Genomic DNA, 20,544 nt, shown 5'->3' with positions numbered 1-20,544 from the left:
TTTTAGACTTCTTAAGCAAAATCAGACTAACTTTGATCTGTCATAACATTGCCAAATTTGAATCCATGACATAATATGCTTAGTGTTTGTTTAAGTTGTGACATTACAGAGGTTTAATTTCTTCAAATATATATTCACATTAGCCTGATGCCTTTTTAAAATATGGTCAAAATACATTGTAGGCATAGTTTTGAGCTGAGTATGAATATAACAAGCAATAATATGCTTTAATGAGCCTCTGCTGTGTGGTCACGAGAACATATTTCTCTGATTTGGGACCAGAATTACAAAATGTTTAATAATGCCTCCTGTGGTGAGTTCAAGCTGTATGCAGATACAGTACGTAGTTAATGTTTTTTTTTTCTGACACTTGGGTGGAAGACATGTTAGACAGATGTGGATCCTGGTATAAAGACTTGATGGTGAAATTTAATCGTGTACAACAGCCACATCCTCTGGCCTGGTTTTGACACACCCACAACAGATCTACTTCATCTGTGGAGGGGGACCATCTACAAATCTCTCCAAATCACACATAGTTTCATCTGCACGCCTTTCAGCAAGGATTACTTTATGTACACAGGGCTGTTTCGCTCTCTCTCTCTCTCTCTCTCTCTCTCTCTACTAACCAGGGTCTGTGGGTTTGTTGCAGAACTGGTTTTGAGTGCTGTGGGGAAGTGCATTGCACAGACTCAAGCCTGTCTGTGTAGCATTGATTTAAAATGTGGCGGTTGAACTAACAGTGCTGGAAACAGCTTAGTTCCTATGGTGGCGAGTGGGGGAAGATTTTGCTGTAGCATTAAAACGCCTGTGGTAAGTTCTGTAACCCAACACACAAGGAACATTTTTTCAGACTATGTGCAGAATTGATATTTGGCATCTAGGCTTTGACCTCATCACTCCCCAAAAGCATGCACTAAGCTGAGCACATCAGAGATTGGAGAGTGAGGGTAGAAAATTTTCCCCCTGCACTTGGCCCATTACTAAATACAGAACCTCCAGCCATTGTAGGAAATAGAGACATTTTAAAACAAGCAATCCGCTTGTTATGCAAAATCCGGCTATGGCACTGCTGATAAATAGGCTTAAATTAATAATTATTTACTATTAAATTTATAAAAATCATGGATAGGAACAATCTCTCCTTTTGAAATTCTATGTAGCAACAGATCACTAACAGTACACTTAAAGACTGGGAATGAGTGCAGTTGAGTGTAGCAGCAATAAACCCCAGAGCAAAAGGCCACCATACTATGAGGAGGAGTAAAGCAAGCTAACAGATGAACACATTTCTTCTGAAACTCAAGATTTCTCCAGTGCTCAGCTGAATATTTAGTGTGTAGACATAATGTGACTACCTATCTTTTGTGTGACAAAAGCCATGTTTTGCTTTACGATGAAGAAAATGTTACCGGGAAATAATTATGTACAGTACTGTGCCGCACTTTAGACGTTTATACTTATCCATCACACAATACAATTCGATCGTTTCTGATGGGTCTCAAAATAATTCTGTAGGATGACAACGACCCCAAATATGCAACCAGAGTCATAAAGAACCATCTTCAGCGACAGCAAGTCCTGCAACTGATGATATGGCCCCCACAGAGACCTGATCAACAATGTGGAGTGGGTCGGCATTACATGAAGAGACAGAAGACCCTAAGACCAACTAAATTCACACTGTTGAAGAACTGTTGCAAGTTCTTACCTACCTTGAAAAACTATGTGCAAGTGTACCTAGAACAATAGTGCTGTTTAAAAGGCAGAGGGTGGTCACATCAAAATACTGATTTGATTTAGGTTTTTTCTGTTTACTGCACTTACTATGAAGTTAATTGATAAATAAAAACTACTCATGGTATTATATCTGAAAAGCATCCTCACTTTACTTTTAGTGCTTAAAATATAGCAGCGATGTAATGTAAAGGACAGGGTGAAAAACAAGTCAACAGTTCAGGTACATCCCTAAAGCCAACATGCCATAGAAATGTAGTGTTACTATAATATCCACCACACTGAGCCAATAGGAAACCAACCGAAACAACAGCAATAATCTAATAATAAAGGCCAAAACAAAGATGCTCAGCCACTACAAAACCTTATTCACAACAGCATTATTTGCAGTTAAGGCCAAGTGTACGGGGCACACACAATATTAGCACAACTTACATGCAGCAGTAATTAGCTCAGTGAAGTCAAGCAGGTCTTCAGCGTCTCAGTCAGCAAAGAAGTCCTTTTCAAAAGAGGGCGCAAGTCCCTTACTAGCAAAAGCAGGATGGTGAACTGCATTTGGACTTGAAGTGGCGTTTGAGGCGCACGCCTGACATGATGACCCCTCACTCCATTGTGGGAAACACATCATTCCTCCACAAAAGTCCCTACACGGAGACAAACCCCGACTTGGCAGACTCCGGACTCCCGGGCTAGCTTTTTTATGAAACGCTACACATGAGCTGCTGCAGTCGCGACGTTTGCACACGTTTGCGGCGGAGTCTTTAGCTTATTTCCCGCGCATTGTAGCAGCACCTGCGAGTAAAGGAGTGGGTGGGGGAATGGCGCTTTAAATTAACCGCCATTCTGCAATAAGGTAGAGTGTGTTTGATGGTTATTATGCTGCCAGTACAATATGTTATAGCTCATCATAGGTTTTCTTCCAGTGGTTTTTGTTTGTTTGTTTGTTTGTTTTGTCCTTTTGTGGAACATCACATCCCCTTAGCAAAGAGTTAAAAACCTACACTGTGTTTGAGAAATATATAAAAGATATTTTACAGTATGTTTTATTCATGAAAATGTACCATATGCACATTTTCTGTATTCAAGAAATGTACAATTGTGAGGAGCTCGGTATTTCCATTTATGATACTTTATAGTTCTACGTTCCAAAGGGTAAATATTATTTTGCAGGTTAAGATTTTACATACAAAACATGTGATCAGTTTAAAAAATGTGATGTATTATACACTAAAGAATTTAGCTCCACTAACTATGACATTAAATGATGCACGTTAATGTGTTATAAAAAACCAATAATATAATATAATATCACACTCTGAAAGTACAGCTTGGTTACCAACTGCGCAAAGCAAGCAACCACCCCAGGGCCCCAGACCCTCAGGGATCCCAAAAGCCAAAGTTCATTGTGTATTATGTGCCCCCCCTCGTAATAACTAATTTCACATTTGATACTTTCATACATAACTGATACCACTTCTGTATTTCTACTAAATTAAGATTTTGAAAGCAGGACTTACCTTTATATTGTGATATATCTACTTTTACTTAAGTAAAAGAATCTGAATACTTCATTCACAACTGCCTGTTTTCCTCTCACACATGTACATGCATGCTCACTGACCTTATCAAACATAGAATCCACATAGTACATCTCATCATCAAACAGTTTCAAAAGCATTCACTCATCAAAAAACACTCTCGTTATAAATAATTAAATACCCTCTACATCAAATTGCATGCAAGGCCAGGCAAAACAAACTCTGTTTTTTTTGTTTTTTTTTCCAGGGAGGACAGACTATCCTTGTAGGGAGGAAGGATGGAGGCTTATTGTGGCTGGAACATGCTGGCTATCCTCCACTGCTCTGGATAAATACTGGCAGTGTGACAATAGACCAGCTTGAGCTGAGGAGGCTGTCACCTCAGCATTTATCAGATCATGAATCTTCATGCTCTCTCTCTCTCTCAGACACACACACACACACACACACACACACACACCACAAAAGACACACATGACCTTTGTCAGGACCTGATGCCCTCCAGATGCATCTTCTTCTAGACTTCAAAAAGAAATATTTGCAAAAGGTAAATTACATGAAGACCGATGAGGAAATAACTTCCACTCACATTAAAGAAGATAAGTTTCAGACAGATGATGCACACAAAATAAGCAGTCATACATGCACAACACTCATAAAATCCTTGATAGTAATTTCTCAACCCGCTTTTTTATCACTATCGCTGCATCTCGCCTCTGCTGTGGGAGTGACAGTTTCTCTTCAGATCTCCTCCAGCCTAAGAGCAGATAACAGCCTGTCTGAGTGCTACTTGTTACAGGATGAAGCCACCCTCATCGCACACACATGCAATCCCCATCTCCATAAATCTATCTACGGTCTAATCTACTCCAACTCTGTAGGCACCACTCCTCTTTTAAGTACCTCCAGTTCGCTCTCTGCTGATGAATAGCAATCAAGTGCCGCTTGTAGGTGAAAATGTCACACAAACTGATATTTACATTTCAGTTATTATCCCAGCCCTCATGACAGACTCATGCGATCCCATTCTGTTGCACAGGGATACTTTGAGGTTATAGAGGTGGCTTTCCTACCCAGCTTGTGCATCTTCTCCTCACTATCCCTCATCAAGGTAGAGCTATTGTATTCATTTCATATCTTCATTCTTTTGTAGAGAAGAGATGTTTGTTGCATGACACTGGTTGCAGGACGACAAAAAGAAAACTGCCTCCCCGTTGTGTTTCAGTGTCTTTTTCATGTGACTGTCTTTAAGTAAAAGTTTGAATATCTTTTCGAAAATCATGTTATAGTTACAGCTGTCTAGATTTGTTCAGCTGCATTTAATTTTCCATTTCTGTGTGATAACAAATTGGAAACAGCCGCATGGTATTCCACAGTAATTCCTACAGATTTATTCTCCCCTTCATTGTTTTTTCTACGTTTCTTTTTTTACGGTTTCAAATAATTTTGTATTTTTCCTGGCCGATGAACCGGCAGTTTTGGCATCTTGTAAGCCCTGTCAGTTGCCTCATCTTTGGAAACTCACCTGTCAAAGAGGTGATTTTGTTAAAGCTGCACTTTTTTTTTGCAAAGTATGTTTACATTTCTTGGTCTACCCTCTTTACAGCAGCACTGCGCAGATGAAGTATGTGTGCCAGTGTGGATACAACCTCTTCCCCGCATGATCCTTCATCCAGGTAATTGCAGCAAATATTTGAGTTTTCAACCCCGCCGTACAAAATTGGGCAGGTAAGATTACCATCAAAGCTGCGGTAGACCTCAGGGAAAACCGTGCAGATCAACTTGTTTACTATTAGGGAATTCAGCTGCACCTTTAAGAGTGTGTTGGGGAAGAAATGACACCTTCAGGCAACATCTAGTGTAAATATAGGTTTATTAGGGATGAAAATGTTCCATGATAAACAAAAGAGGGGGGAAAACACATTCACAGTACATTTCATCATTTTATATCCTTAACATGGTGCATTGAAACATTGTACAACTTCAAAAACCCATTGTTGCACTGCACAAATATGATGTCTCTTTACAAAAATACTCTCCTTAAGAAGAAGAAGAAAGACAAAGGCATAGCAAGGGGGCATATTGGTAAAAATCAAGATTTTCCGTCTCCCTTAATCTGATCGAAACCTCAAAAATGGCGGCAAGCTACAAATATTCAGCCGGCTTCTCAGTCTAATAGTCCCTAAAGACTGCAGTTGTTTATGTTAATTGACACGTGAGAACAATAACCTCTCATGGGAACTAATGACATCTGCAGCTCTACACTAGCACAACATACAGTAAACTCACCAGCAACAAACTGAGGTCTGATGGTTAAAAATGAAACGTCAACACAAAACAGAAGGCAATTGGTCAGGTTTAGGATATAAGGTGTGTGCATGGAAGATGACTGGTCTGTTAGACATCCTGTGGTAGTTTCAGTAAAAGGTGATTGGTCTGATGAAGGTCCTACGAAAAGCTATTGGTCATTTTATGGAGAGGTAGGATAGTTGTCATGGTGAATGTATCAGGTCCCAGGATAACTAACTTCTTACAGTACTGTATGAATTTTAAAAGTAACAAAGACTGCTGCCATGTGACCTCACGGGCTATTATTCCTCAAACCATGTACCAATACAGATTCTTACTATTTCATCTACTGTGTCATGATCTTAAATACTCAGAGAAAGTGGAGTAATAAAAAGGATGGCAGCAGTCCAACCTTAGCCAAAAATGAAACTCGATGGACTGCGTTTCTAGTGTTTTTAGTTTGGCTGATTCAGCTGAGTAATCGTAGGTGTAGAGCGGGAGCTACTGTCAATTTGTCGGTGATCTTTCTTGAACTGTTATAGAACAGCCAAACCATCGGTATTTGTGTCGCAGAATCTATCCAGGTGTGTAATAGGGGAGTGTAAAAGGGGAAGGTTTGGCAAAAGTTTATGTTTATGGCAAATGTTGGGCTTTAACAAAAAGGCGGAAAAAAGGAGAATTTCTATTTAGAAATCCTCCGGTAATAATAGCCAACAATTCATGTATTCTGAAATGTGGCAACAAAATATAATTAAATAACTGCATTGCTGTTTTAGACTCTTTACACAACTGTCAGGTTAACATCTGGCTCTACCTGACAACCAGTGATCCTTCATTTCCCTCTCTAGAGCAATAATGAGGAAACACATATTGGAGTGGATGAGCCAGATTCACTTTAAAAAAAAAAACCCCTTCTTTACCGCAAAGGCCAACGCCTACCATAACATGCACCGTAATATCTGAACCACACAGGATAAATGGGCACACTTGGTTCCAAAACATCATGAAAAATCCATTCAGCTATCAGAGCTACATGAGTGTTTGTAGGAATACAGTCTTGACTAGCATAACAGGACAGCTGCGGTCTCAAACGTAAAAGGTCAGATCCATTTGGTTTATTGCAGTTAATGCTCGATAATCAAGGTCTGAATGGATTTTTTTAAACTGTTTTTGGATCTGTGTGTGATTGCTGCACTGGAGGCATGTGTGAAGGCCACAAGATACACTCAAGTGAAAAGAAAAAAAGCAAATAGCATGATTAGATTTCTGTAACTGGCTATGGCTTCTAAAACGTGATCACATAGACATTTTCTAGGTTTATGATAATTAGTAGATCAAATACAAAAATCTCCCAATCCAGTATAAAACGTGAACTGAAAGAACTTTATAAAAATGTTGCACTATTCTGCTTCTTTTCTTTTACTTGTACAGAGAAGGAAGGTATTGAGAGGAGAACACACTGTGTCTGACATAAGCACTGGACCAAATAGATCTATCAAAGGGAATATTAATTACCTTACTATAACAAAAACAGACTCTAGAGAAAAAGGAGGAGGAAACTCTTTACAGTGTGGAAAAATGTTAGTGCTTAAGTCTCTCATACCTCTTTCCCTGGTGGTTCACCTTTATATCTCTGCGTTTTTTCCTTATTAAGTCCGAATTCTTCTAAAATTAGATTTTAACGACTGACTATTTCCTATAAATATTTTAACGATGAGGTTTAACATATCTAAAATCTTAATGCATCTACATTTCTTATTGTTGTTTTACCTTAAGATAGGTGTCCAACAAGGAGATGACACTGTCAGGTGTTCCCGAAACTACACAGAGCACATGCGCATTGTTGACGCACCCTTCCTTTAATATCTGGAAATAAGAGTGTCAAAGAGGGAAAAAAAAATAAATCTGTATTTAAGTACATTTCCACAGTGGGAGCACTCATCAAAAATCTACAGTATCTGCATCGCTTGTCTCCTACTGCACGCGTGTCTGTTTTTTTTGTTTTTTTTGCCATTTCTTTTATCTACAGCTCATAGGAAGGGTTTGCCACAAAAAAAATTCTTAATGATCCTCTTTGCTAATTTGATTGAGTCACATTCAGAAAAGATGATCTCGATGCGGAAATACTTTTGGAAAAACTTTGCCTCATTTGTCTTCTGCCTTCCTCACTCCACGTGTGCTCTTTGTGGAGGTTTTCTGTTTGGAGCAGAGCCGCCTCACTGACTCTGGGACTCGCGGACCTTGGCTTGCAGGGCATCACAAGTCTTTTTGGCGTCCCCCAGCAACATCGCAGTGTTGGGCTTGTAGAAGATGGGGTTGTCAACAGCTGCGTATCCTACACCCAGGGAACGTTTCATCACAATAACCTAGACGGGAGAAGATGTGGTCACATACAAGTGCACGCACAGACATGCACTCATTAGTTCCTAACTGGAGGATTACAGATGACAGTACTGAAGCAGAAGCTTTTAAAAATAAGTTTGGGGAGATTAAGGATCTATGCAAACTATCCCAGCTTGTCAAAAGAACAGAAACAGAAGTCATTCCTGCCATTCTCACCTCCTTTAACGACCTCTGACTGTTGATCTTAAATGTAGAAATAAAATGAATTGAGTGAATTACAGCTGGGATGTCTAATGTTTCCAAAAAAGCCTTTTGTGTATGTGCCTGAATTCCATCTTGACTCAAATCTCACTAACAGCTGTTGTATTAACATATTTAACAAACCTGTTTTCTTTTAAACTACTGAGCGTCAACCAATTTAATATCCAATTAAGTAAAATACCTTCGTGGTCTGTTTTGGAGTTTGAAACTCTTTTTTGAGTTTGATTTAAAAAAAAAAAAAAAAAAGTCTAAAAGTAGCGAATGTTAAGGTAGTTTATGTTAGTGTGTCTTCTCATGTGACTCGTGCATGCATCAATGAGCAATTATGAATGACTATGTAAAAGCATTTGTGTGATCTCTTGTAAACCAAAATTGAGTGTCTTTGTGTGTTTTTATCTGTGCACCTGAATGTGTGTCTCTGTATGCATCTGCAGGAGTGTGTGTGTGTGGTGAGGTAGAACATCCTCTTTGATTTCCCCAGAGAAAAGTCTGTGGAAACTAGCGGGAGCACTGTATGAATCCCAGATCTCGGAGCGGTGCCAGTGGGATGCTCTGAATGTCGTCATTCCACAGCGACACAGGCACCACTAATGGGATCAGGATGGGACCGCAGCTGGAACTGTAAGAGTCTGTGACTGCGTGGGTGTACGTACATATGTGTGTGAACGTGAGCATGCATTTCTTTAGGTTTGTGTTTGTCTTCAAATGGAGACCAACCTACGGGTGTGGAATGCAACATTTAGTTGTGGCAATAAAAAGCAGTCCCGTTGTTGTAAAACCTTCCATTGCTCTTTATCTTTCTGGGCTTCGGGACAACCTCATTATTACACATGCATGTACCAGATGTCTCACCTGCTTAGACTTCCAGACCTCCAACACAGGCATACCAGCAATGATGGAGTTGGGATCTTCCTGGGAGGCTGAGTTCACTGTGTCATTGGCACCGATCACCAGGACCAGGTCAGTCTCTGATTGGACACACAACAAAGTAAAATTAAAAACGTAATCTCCATCATTTCATGTAACATTTATTTGGATTAATTTTCTTCAGCATTTGACTCTTTTTATTTCTAAAGTGCAACCTTTGCCTCAGACTTTCCTGTATTTTTTTTAAAATTAGGTAATATCCTTTCTGCCTCATCCAATTTTTTGCTACACTGCGTTTGTAATGTTTGGGAGTCAACGACACTTTGTTCAGTTTATCTTCAAACTCAATTATGTCACGGTTTTGTAAAAAATGTCACAGCTCATTTCGTCAAACATGCGTCACACCCTAAAATAACAGTGCCACAAATCATTTGAGTACTTTTAGTTATGGAAGAATGTGTATCCTTTTTTTGAGGATTGCAGATAAGGCTTATGAGTTATGGCTCATTTAGTCAGAGATGGTGCATGAAAAATTTGGTGATGATGGGGTCAATTTCTGTGGAGGAAGTTTTAAAAAAATAGGTTTTCTGCAAAAAAGAAGTGAATGGCAGAAAATCTAACATGATGGAAATTAACGTGACCATATGCAACAGATTTGGCTTTTACCAAGAAATCTCTGGAAAAATGAATTACGGTATGTTTCTGCAACGAGTGGTTTCCATGTTAGTGGCAAAAACAGAAAAGTAGTTGTTACTGTGTCTCTGTATGACTCATTGCTATAATTTTTAATAGGTGAACAGTGGGTGAGATTTCAAACTTAGCTGAAGCTAGTTTGGCTTAGCATAAAGACTGAAGGCAGAAAGCAGAACATATTGGGTCCCAGCAATTCTCAATGAATCAGTTAACAGATTGATGGCAGGTACGTAGGCAGATGAGAAGAGATCGATCTTACCAGAGAAGTCCTCATTAATCTCCTCCATTTCCAGAACAATATCATATGGGACACCAGCTTCAGCCAACAGCACGTTGAGCTGACCAGGCATACGACCAGCCACCGGGTGAATACCAAACCTGAGGAATCAAAAGGGTCATTTTCAATGAATACTTGAACACACTCCCTCCTCTATAGACCCGGTTATTAACCACTATTAACTTTAACCTGACCTTATTACATCCGAGAGAAAGACATGAAAAAGGGAGAGAGGAGATGTCAGAGGTAGCGAGGGAGAGATCAAAATTCATGTCGGTCGTAGGAAGAGACAATAAGATGGATATTTTGAACAAGTGGAGCTGAGAGACGTTTTGTGATTATAGTCTGGTCACACACACTTCCCATTGCACTCTTCCACCATCTATTATTTGCTCAGCACTTTTGCATGTGAGTTACTGGGTATACATCGCTCTCAAACTCAATTAGCCTTGTCATGTAATCAGGGTAGGAAATTAACACCAGCCACTGAATTCTGGTGGCTGGCTCTCTCTTTATTCCTCTAGCCTTTCCACCGTGTGACCGACCACCATTTGGAGATTTATCTTCGATTTGTTTGGCGAGTTTAGACGGCAACAGAGTGCAGATGACCTGTCGGTTCTGGGATCTATTAGCTGCTGATTGAAAAGGTCAGTTTCTGCACTTCATGTTATTCCATACAATCCGCGAGCGTAGGACAGTGGAAAGATGCAGAAAGTGTGTTCTGCTTCCAAACTTCATCCTGTTGATGTACTGTAGTGTCCAAGGAAAGGGAATGAAATGGCAGGAAGCACATCAGGACGCAGGAGGAAGAGAAGAAGAGGTATGAAGAATAAGAAAACTAGTGATAAACTGAGGAAATGTATTTGAATTCAAATAAAGAACAGAGAAAGAGCAAGAATTCAGGGTGAAGGTGGTTTTGTTCTTTTTCACTGACCACCCACTTTCCTCTAATCAAGTACAAATGCTCTAAGTAGCAGCAGCTGCAACAGCCAGGATCAAACAACTGAGGCAGGACAATTACACAAGCTTCCGCTGTACCTTTCCTCTCCTCGCTTTCGCATTTCCTTTTTCACATGCTTTCTTTTCACACAGGTCTCTTCCTATCTGTCCTATCCAATCTTATCATCCAGGCCTAAACTTCAATTCTTCTTTTATGCCCTCCATGGTACAGTTTTGCATCTTGTATTTGGTAAAATTGTTTTCGTTATGTCCTTCCCTCCCTAATCTACATGTACATCCATCTAGCTTTTGTGTATAACTTTTTATGAGCATGTCTTATAATCATTTTCAGAACTCAGATTACCTTGGTCACTCTAGTTACTCCAATTTCTTTCGATTATTCACATTCATTGAATGTAAGTGAGTAAGTTTCATCGCCCCTTTACCTGACTTTCTTGCCAGCATCTCTAAGCATCTTCACCAACTCAGCGATGGGGTATTGGGCCTTAGCAGCGCAGAGTCCATAACCTAAAAGAGATTTTAAAACAACAACAGGTAAAGATGAGCTGGTATTACAGCCTAGTGTAGACGACACAACTTTCGCCAAGATTTTCCTGTCTAAGACAAACTTCTGAGACAAAACTCTCATATCAGCATGGATGTCAAAACAGATTGTCCAGTACAAGTGCTTCTGAGACACATCTTGACCTCAGCATGAACTGTACAATATGCTATGACAGTTTTCAAACATGTTTGTTGTTACTGTATCCAAAAACAAGATGTTTTTAGAGTTGGAGCACCATAGATAGGAGTCTGATGAAGGAGATGATTATCCAATAAGAGTGGAAAAAGAAGCTGGGGGCAGGGAAGTAGGAGGAAATGGACACACACAGTGACTTCTTATATGTTATAGTCAAATATTGCCCTTCATTTGCTCCAGTCATGGAGCTCTTCAACAGAAATAATTTGGTCGAACACCTCATGTGAGATCAGTTGAGTAATTTTTGCATCTACACATCAACATGACAACAGTCTGGTGTGTTGTATGAGAACGTTTCTGACAAACTTTATTATTTCTTGTTTTTTCAGAAAGTTTGTCAGAAACTTTCTAGTTACAAGACATCAATCAAAATGAAAAAGTTTCAAACTCGACACAGTGAAGACAAAAAAAACTTAAGAAACATGGTTGGACTGTCGGCAGTACAGCTCAACATTAATGGTTTTCACTGTTTTTTTTTCCCCCGCTCCATCACAATTCTTTCATTCCCTGTGCTTCCATTCTCCTCTCTGGAGTTTCTCCTATAAGAAAAACAAGTGGACCCAGACCATGGAAAGATGGGCAGGACGAAGCCAGGAAAACACTTATGTTTATCAGGCAGAGTCTTAACCGTTTCCACAGATGTCAATCATTACAAAGTGACTGTGACGGCTCCAATTAGGGAGAATGGTCGAAATGGAAACAAAGGGACTGACTGAGAGCCGGCGCTGTGTAACAACACTAGTCTGACTGCTGACTACTACAGTAGAGCAAAGAATTAGGTATTTGGATCGTATGTGTACTGGAACTGATGTCATTAGCAAAATGTTACTCACACACTAACATTACATGTACCGATCATTTTATTGTTCTCTGTACAGCAGACAAACTTTGTATTGAAATTTCATACAAGCGTTGCAACTGCAGAGCAGCTTTCTTCTCGAGGTTTAGAGACTTCGTGACGCCTTGACGCATCAAAACCTGGCTAACTGACTGACGTCCTTCAAACTGCTCAAGTTATAATATTACTCTTATAATTTTTTTCTACTTATTCTAATCCTCATATTAGCACTAGTTCATTTTGTCCCGCATTGTCTAGCGTTTTATGACCCGTCGCATCTTGGTGTTGTATTGTTTGTAGACCATTTTAAGAAAAGGCACAAAAAAAAAAAAAAAAAAAAACACCAAAAAAACAATTTTTCATTTCCGCTCCTTCATTTCTCCCACTTTTTCTGACTCCAAATTTCTTTGGCCTGTTTTTGGTTTTAGCTGTCAGCTAACCCATTTTCTGCTACATTGGATGTTGCTCTGTTGATCACCTCTTTTTTTTTAAATTTGTATTCTTCTCTCAACCACGTGACCACTTCAGTTCAGCAGTTCTTGTAAATTGCAGCAGTTTCCTGGGAAGAGTTAGTTTTTGTATACAGGCACTCAGCGCTGTGACTGGAATCACCAATTTGCAGGCTGGATGCCTTTAGTCTGTGTTTACACGTGCCCACGTGAGTAAAACAACTCTTTGGAACTGTGACTGGATCACAACAGTCTGGTGAGAGCAGTGAACTGTCACTGGGCCACACATTGATGATTTTAGGACAGCAGCACCGAGGACCGTCATACTAGTCCAGGTGAGAGGTTCAGACACATATTTAGAGACAAATATTAAAAACGTGTGAATTGAAGAAAACCCGTGTAGCTGGAACAATGGTTGGACCCCACGCTCTAACCCATAAAAAGGAAGGAGGAGCCAATTTTGAATGTAGTATTTGAATTGTCAACAAAAACCCAACATACCTTCATCCCATCAAATTTCCCCTTGACCTTGCATATTTACACTTCACTGTAGAATGTCTGTTTACCATGAACTGACGACCACACAGAAACCTGAGTGTGTGTGTGTGTGTGTGTGTGTGTGCGAGCGTACGTAGCAGCTCTACCGTGACTTGTCAATTAGCCTAGCAAAATGGTGATGTAACATGGGTCGACAAAAGGTTAAACATACAGAACACACACCTCGCTAATGCTGTACAAAAAGAAGTGACTGGTAAAGTCAAAGTACCATGTTTTTCCACTCACAAGACCTCTGAAGCGTGTGCAGATGTATGTGTGTGTTCTTGTATTTGTGTGCGTCTTACCTGGAGTGATGATTATGTTCTGGGCCTCTTTAATCATGTCGACCGTCTGATCCACGTTAACCTCGGTGTGTGTGCCTGTGATCTCCATGGGCTTTCCTGTGCCGGTGGAAGACGTGCCGTAGCCTCCCAGGATCACATTAGCCAGCGAACGATTCATGGCCTGAGAGGGGACAAAAGGTATTTTGTATTTCCTATTTTATGATTACCTTAACCCTTGCTTACACTTCGTTGATTGTTTACAGCAAATTGTGGCAAACTGATGAAACTTGGAAGGGAAATTTCCTATAGAGAAAATACATGTGAGACCTTCGATTTTACTCAAATACAGGGACTATACTATCTTGCTATAATGGTAAACTTAGAGTCCCTCCTGGTGGACAGGAGAGGAACAACCATATGAATCAGTGTATGCTCATCTACAACAACATATTAAATGTGGAACTATAGAATGTAAAACAGTGGTGCTGAAACTCAAAGCAGCAACATTTCAGTGCATGTTCTTCTTTAAACCTGAGACTGCGCTCCACTCACCACACACATAATATATGACAAAATGGCTCCAGACGACCCGATGAGAGCTCCAACGATGGTCAGCAGGTTGTTATTGAGCAAGAAGCCCTCGGCACACAGGGCCCAGCCTGAGTAGCTGTTCAGTACAGTGATTACCACTGGCATGTCAGCACCTCCAATAGCTGCTGTCAAGGTTACACCCTGAAGGAGAGACGAACAAAAACAGGAGAGGAGCTTCATCTACTGCTGTAATCAGATTAGCTGTTTATATACAGTGATTACCAGCAGATGTAAGGGGCAGCTATAAAGAGGAGAAGTGATCCGTAAAGGAGAAGTAAAGAAAAACATGATAAATTATGAACAAATTCTCCCTCCATTACAACTGGAACTAGCAAGCTTAGTGATATAGTCTTATTTTCAATAGGATACCTTTAAAAAAAAAAAAAAAAAAAAAAAAAAAAAAAAGGCACCCAACCATTTCTCTTCCACTGGAGAGAAAACAGATTGCAAAAACATTTTTCACAATCAAACTCACTTGTTCTCAGTCCCTCTATCATCTGAACAGTTTTTTTTAACAAGGGCCAACTCTAGTTAGAAGATCCAGCAGCCAGATCCAGGTGTATTTGCTGATTTATTTATTTATTTTTTTGATTTGCGCAGGTGGACATCATTGATTGTCCTTGTTGACATAATGTATTTTTAAGGAACTTGTGCAAGTGACGGATCACACACATGTTCACTAGATGATTCATCGTATCTGTTTTAAAGCTACTTTAAACTTATTCATATTTGACTGTAATTGAAATGATATCCATCTAACCTCTAGGGACGCACTGATCATTTTTTCTGGGACTGAGTCCAGTCGACTCTCCCAGAAACACGTAAATATGCAAAGCATCAGAAATGCTGAAATTGCAACACGTCAGTGTATATTTTTTTTTCTCTTTATGATGATTCCAATAGTGTGTGCTATTTGCCTCTGGCTGCTCTGCCTGGATTCATTTGATTATAATCTATTTTCAGTAGCTGTAAAACTCAAAACTCAACATCAGTAGGAAAAACTATCAAGGCCTATCAAGATTACATTATCTATAAAGACTGTTTGATTTAAAATAATTCAACAGAATCCCTTTCCTTGTTTTTTTTTCTTCTGATCACACAGTAAAAACCGATGGGTGAATCACCGATGATCCATTATGATCAAAGTTAGGAAATGTTGTTACGTTTTCTTTTTTAATGTCTTTGAAATGTATAAACTATATAAAAATCTATTTCTGCCCATGTCAGTTACATTTACCTACTGTAGAAATACTGTTCTTAAACATTTTTTCACTCATATAAGTTGATTTGCCATTGACGTACTATTTACTACTACTGAGGAGATAATATCTACATTGAACTGTTGACCGTGGACATCTTTGTCTCTGACAAACTCTGTGGCACATTTTCAAGAGTTAAGCATGAATGAACAAAAGGTGGAGCCCAATATAATGAATTGAATACAAGCAGTAACCTGGCAGATTTACCAAGTCAAGCCTGTTAGCCACTATGGCAGCCAGGCTATTAACAGTTCTCTGCTCAACTCTGAATGAATTTCTGGGCAACTAGTGTTTCCTGTGCAAGAAGCCTCTTAATTGACTTTTTTCCCCCAGTATTCCATTCTGTTGTCTCTTTTCTCACATATTACATCCTAGTCTGTCTCCAGCATTAAATTTTTCTGAGTCTTTTATGCCTTTTCCCCTTCCTGATGTTTATTAAAGTCTTTTAACATCATTCATACATGTTCAGTCTGTCAGCATGTACAAAAATTCCAGTCTAATTTTTCTCTTCAACAGCCTCAATGAGTGCAAAAACAGACCTCAGAAATAAGAAAACACATGGCGTACCATGACAGCCGAGAGAGCAGAGACAGATCCAAGACAGGTGAGGCCTGTGGTGTAGCTGGGATCCAGCATGTAGGGGATCATCCCACCAACACTAGCTGCCATAAGACTGGCGTTCAGAGCGTGACGAGCAGGGAGAATCAAGGGAGCACTGTTCAGCATACCTGCACGGAGAGAAGGCCGAGAAAGAGAATGATGTGAAGAAGAAAAAAAAGAAAGAAAAAAAACACTAATAACTGCAAATAAACACTTACATTTATTTATCATTCAGCTGTGAAATTCTCAAAAATCAGGAAAAATCAAGGAGGTAGATTTCATGTAGCATTTACCATTAGAGCTCTCCTTCAGCAGCCATCACTTGAGATTCGTCATTAACTTAAAGTCGTGCTCATGCATAATTTGTCAATATGAAACACTTTCAGGAAACATGGAAATTACAGTGTGGCTGCAAGGACTGGTGCCAGCATGTGAACCTGATGAACTCATTTTCTGACACTGTCATCAGCAATCTTAAAAAAAAATTATATACCACTAATCCTGTTTTGAGTTTTTGAAGTTCATTTAAATCAATAAATAAATAAGTACCATTGCATCTATTTAGCAAATATATAAAGGAGCTTAAGCCTTCTCTTTGTCTAGCTGTGTCATCAACAGTGTGATGAATACGCTTCATAATATCATAACAACATTAATGCAAGTTCTGTCTGTACATCAACAACTGAACAATATTAAGCATATATGACTGTGCGTGTCTCACCTTGCAGCTTGCCGTACGCCACCAAAGAGCCACTGAAAGTTATTCCACCGATGTAGGTGCCGAGGTAGGCGACTATCTTGGTGAGGTTGGCTGCAGGGTCTGTGGCGAAGTGGGGGTACTCGATCATGTATTCGGCCACACAGGTAAGCACGGCAGCCAGCCCCACCAGGCTGTGGAAGGCGGCCACCAGCTGGGGCAAGTCAGTGATCTGGATCCTTTTAGCAATGGTCAAGCCTAGAGAGATAACAAATAAAGTTCAATGGCCCTGACAGACCCACACACATATAACATGCTAAATGCAAGCACGTGCGCACACGCTCAGAGGACTGCTGGGAAGTGGGTCCATCTGAAGGACCAGGTGTTTCTGCTGAGGCATGTTTGGGGAAATTCCAAGTTTGTGTGTGTGTGTGTGTGTGTGTGTGTGTATCCTGCAGGAAACACTGCTGCATTTGGAAAAGGGCATTATTGTCTGTGTGAATAGTTTAGTCCAAGATTCAGCTTTGTTACTGGAACAATTAGCACTGCAATGATTAAACTGCTGTGAGTGAGCGAGAGAAAGTGAGTAATACACAGTGCTGACCATTTGGACAAACCTCCTGGGTCTGATGGGGAGTTAGTCATGCTGTGTTTGATGTAAACATCACAGAGAGTCTCTGCGCTCAGCACACCTGCTGCTTAATCTGGCCAAGTTTAGATTACATGTGTGCGTGTGCGTGCGTACACACACACAAACACACACACACGGCAAAATCCATGTCCACTAATTTACAAACTCAAGACACTTTCCATCTTCTGCAACACAATTCTGCGAGTCTTAAAGTTTGCCTGCAAGTCTGCCTTCTCCTTCTTTTGACATAAAAATACACAGACTCACCAGCAGTGCCACCTACAGCCATGGCTGCACTCATCTGTGCCAGAAGCTCAGGACTTGGTTTGAGGGCACCAAGAGTGGCAGCAATCCCCCCAGCCACTCCCATCATACCCAAAGCATTACCCAGACGGGCTGTGGTCTGGTTGGAGAGGCCAGCCAGGGCACCGACACAGCACAGACCTGAGCCCAAGTAAATCATCTGGTGAGAGAGACCGAGAACGGAAAAAAGGGGGTTATAGACAAGGACTGAGGGACCACACGATGAGAAAAAAGGCCAAATCATTCACTTGGAAGGTCCTGTAAAACATCTGGGCAAACAAAAAATACATTTGGAGGATGATTAGCCAACTTTTACCCAGTCATGGGCTGTTTTGCACCAGTTCTGATGGCCTGAGAAAATGGTTTCTGTAGGAAAACCACAGTTTAACTCTCAAACTAAACACGAGGACATGGCATAAACATCCTCTCACACCTGTTCAATATTGTATCCAGACTGCAGAGCAGCAGCGTAGCCTCCGACGAAGACACCACCAGGAAGCAGATAGAGGTAGTTATACTCTGGAGGATCAGTGGGACGCTTGAACATATCCAACATCTTCTGAGTCACCAGGAAACCACCTGGGTGAGAGACAGAGAGTGAATACACCTGTCCCTAAAGTAGCACAAAATCAGGTTTAAAAAGGTGATGTATAAACTGAAAGTTCAGTAATATACAAAAAAATCCTTGATAAAAAAATAAAAAGGAACAAAACGCAGGAAGTAGAGGCACCTGAAATATGAAAAATATCTATTTTTAGACAACAGGTGTTTTATAGCCAATCGCTAAATACTGTTGCCAAGCATAATAACCTATGTTAGGAATTTAATGACTCTACTTTATGTCAGTTTAAATATTTCAAGTAGAAAACATAAAAATCGTAAAACCGGGACCAGACAGTGTCTCACTGCTTTACAGGAGATCACTTTACCGTGTGTATGTCTACCTTTTTCCCTCTGGCATGAATGTAGCCACGTGCACACACATGCACCCATACATACAAGGGTGAATCAGAGGCTAGCACCTGTTTCTTTTCAGTTTCATGTAATTTTAGTCTTAGACTGTCCCAGTTAAAACATGTAATAACACTCTGGCTACTATTATTGCAGACCAATCTGAGTCAATATATTAATATGGAGGAATGTTCAAGTATTTAAACAACGCAAAGCCAGTATCCACTCATTTCTTTTGGTTATTTTTTCCCCCAGAATGGGTCTGCTGGCACTATATTTAGAAAGCTTGCAAGAATCAGCAATACTGTCATGAGGTCTGATGAACTCCATCTGAAATCCCAAGTAGTCATCCAATTTTGCAGTCAAATATAATGTCAACATTTATTTAAATTTACTGTTAATATTTTTACAATTGAAAGGAACAAAGAAAAGGTCCTTGGGGATATGTTAGAAATGGTCCTATCAAGCTATCTTGTATTAGTAGCGCACTTGGTGGATGTTTGGTTGGTTGCAATTTAAAAGTTTTAATGAAATGATTTGATAGGCTAAAAGGTTCTCAATCTGCGCAGAGGGAGAGCTAATGACTTCCCAACTGGTTAATGCACAGACAGTGGGAGCAATCATGAAAGTCAGAAATGCTAAATATAAATTTCTCCCTTGAGGGTAATGATTTTTTTCCTCAAAGGAGAGCACAGGACATGGGATTTTACAGAGCAGATATATACTTCCCACTGTAGCAGAAAAAACATGTTATTTATTTCAGTTGGAAAGAAATACATGTGCTACAGACAGATCGCATCCACTGCATCATTCTTTACAGGTCATTAAGTTAACTGACTTGAACTGTCTTGAGGTCTTTTACTGATAAGATTTAGTTCAATGATTCAAATAAGTGGCTTGCTGCTATAAAAGGAAAAAGATGGAAGGAAATGAGGCCTAGTAGCAACGACTGCGATTCGGATTATGAGAAACTTAACATAGTTAGCTCAAGATATTCAGCAGACCCAGGTGTTTTCCATGGATTTCCACATTTCAGGGTCTGTTTTATTGGAGCTAAATTTCAATGTTGTGTTTTGTCCCTTTCCATGGAATGTTTTTTTTTCTCCTCCCAGGGGTTTATGGGTAATGCGGTAAACCGCTTAGAAATGTGCGTGCGGAACCAAACCGTGGAGAACATCAAAAATGAAATTAAACAATTAGGGTAAGAAACTAGGTATTTCTATAAAGGCTGTGGTATTTTAGCATGCTTTCGTTTAGGGATCTAAAACACTAAAATGTGGTAATGCCACAGAGCCTAAAGGGCTCGTGATCTGTGGCAGGATCCACAGCCTCGGCTTGAACTTAAAGCCTCATGGTGTCCTGCATCTCTCACACATAAAACTCAAGTAAGTTTCGGCGTAGCACTAACAAACACGCATAGACATGGAGCTGAACTGATCCATTACACACGTTAACTATTCATTTGCTTGCATCAAGGTCTCCCCTGGTGTCTAGCTGTGCTGCAATAGGAGAAATTAAAACTAATTCCTGGCTCAGCCCTGGAGGCACACTTGGGGGCCCAGGACTATTAGAGAGTGATGAGACTTATAATGACTCCAGGAACATTCTGTCATTATAATGGGAATTATTAAGGGTAATAGCAGGAATGTATGTGTGTGGTCCAAGCCAGCGCCACTGACTCTGGTCTGAGCAATGGGTAG

The 20,544-nt window shown here is 40.1% G+C and overlaps 1 protein-coding gene across 1 annotated transcript in view; it reads right to left on the bottom strand.

Annotated features, from left to right (window-relative positions):
• Window positions 1-7,511: 7,511 nt before the first annotated feature.
• The window catches only part of nnt (nicotinamide nucleotide transhydrogenase), a 29,530-nt gene continuing 16,497 nt past the window's right edge, over window positions 7,512-20,544 (bottom strand). Inside the window, exons 13-22 of the mRNA XM_040157226.1 lie at window positions 18,327-18,472; window positions 17,858-18,053; window positions 16,984-17,217; window positions 16,230-16,390; window positions 14,365-14,544; window positions 13,834-13,993; window positions 11,391-11,472; window positions 9,988-10,106; window positions 9,021-9,136; window positions 7,512-7,930 (exon numbers count right to left, since the gene is read on the bottom strand). Of these exons, the coding sequence (XP_040013160.1) occupies window positions 7,781-7,930; window positions 9,021-9,136; window positions 9,988-10,106; window positions 11,391-11,472; window positions 13,834-13,993; window positions 14,365-14,544; window positions 16,230-16,390; window positions 16,984-17,217; window positions 17,858-18,053; window positions 18,327-18,472 (1,544 nt within the window). The 3' untranslated portion in view covers window positions 7,512-7,780. The remainder of the gene's footprint in view (window positions 7,931-9,020; window positions 9,137-9,987; window positions 10,107-11,390; window positions 11,473-13,833; window positions 13,994-14,364; window positions 14,545-16,229; window positions 16,391-16,983; window positions 17,218-17,857; window positions 18,054-18,326; window positions 18,473-20,544) is intronic.

This window comes from Xiphias gladius, chromosome 20, assembly GCF_016859285.1.
Source record: "Xiphias gladius isolate SHS-SW01 ecotype Sanya breed wild chromosome 20, ASM1685928v1, whole genome shotgun sequence".
Classification (NCBI taxonomy): domain Eukaryota; kingdom Metazoa; phylum Chordata; class Actinopteri; order Istiophoriformes; family Xiphiidae; genus Xiphias; species Xiphias gladius.
This window is presented reverse-complemented; position numbering and strand designations above follow the sequence as displayed.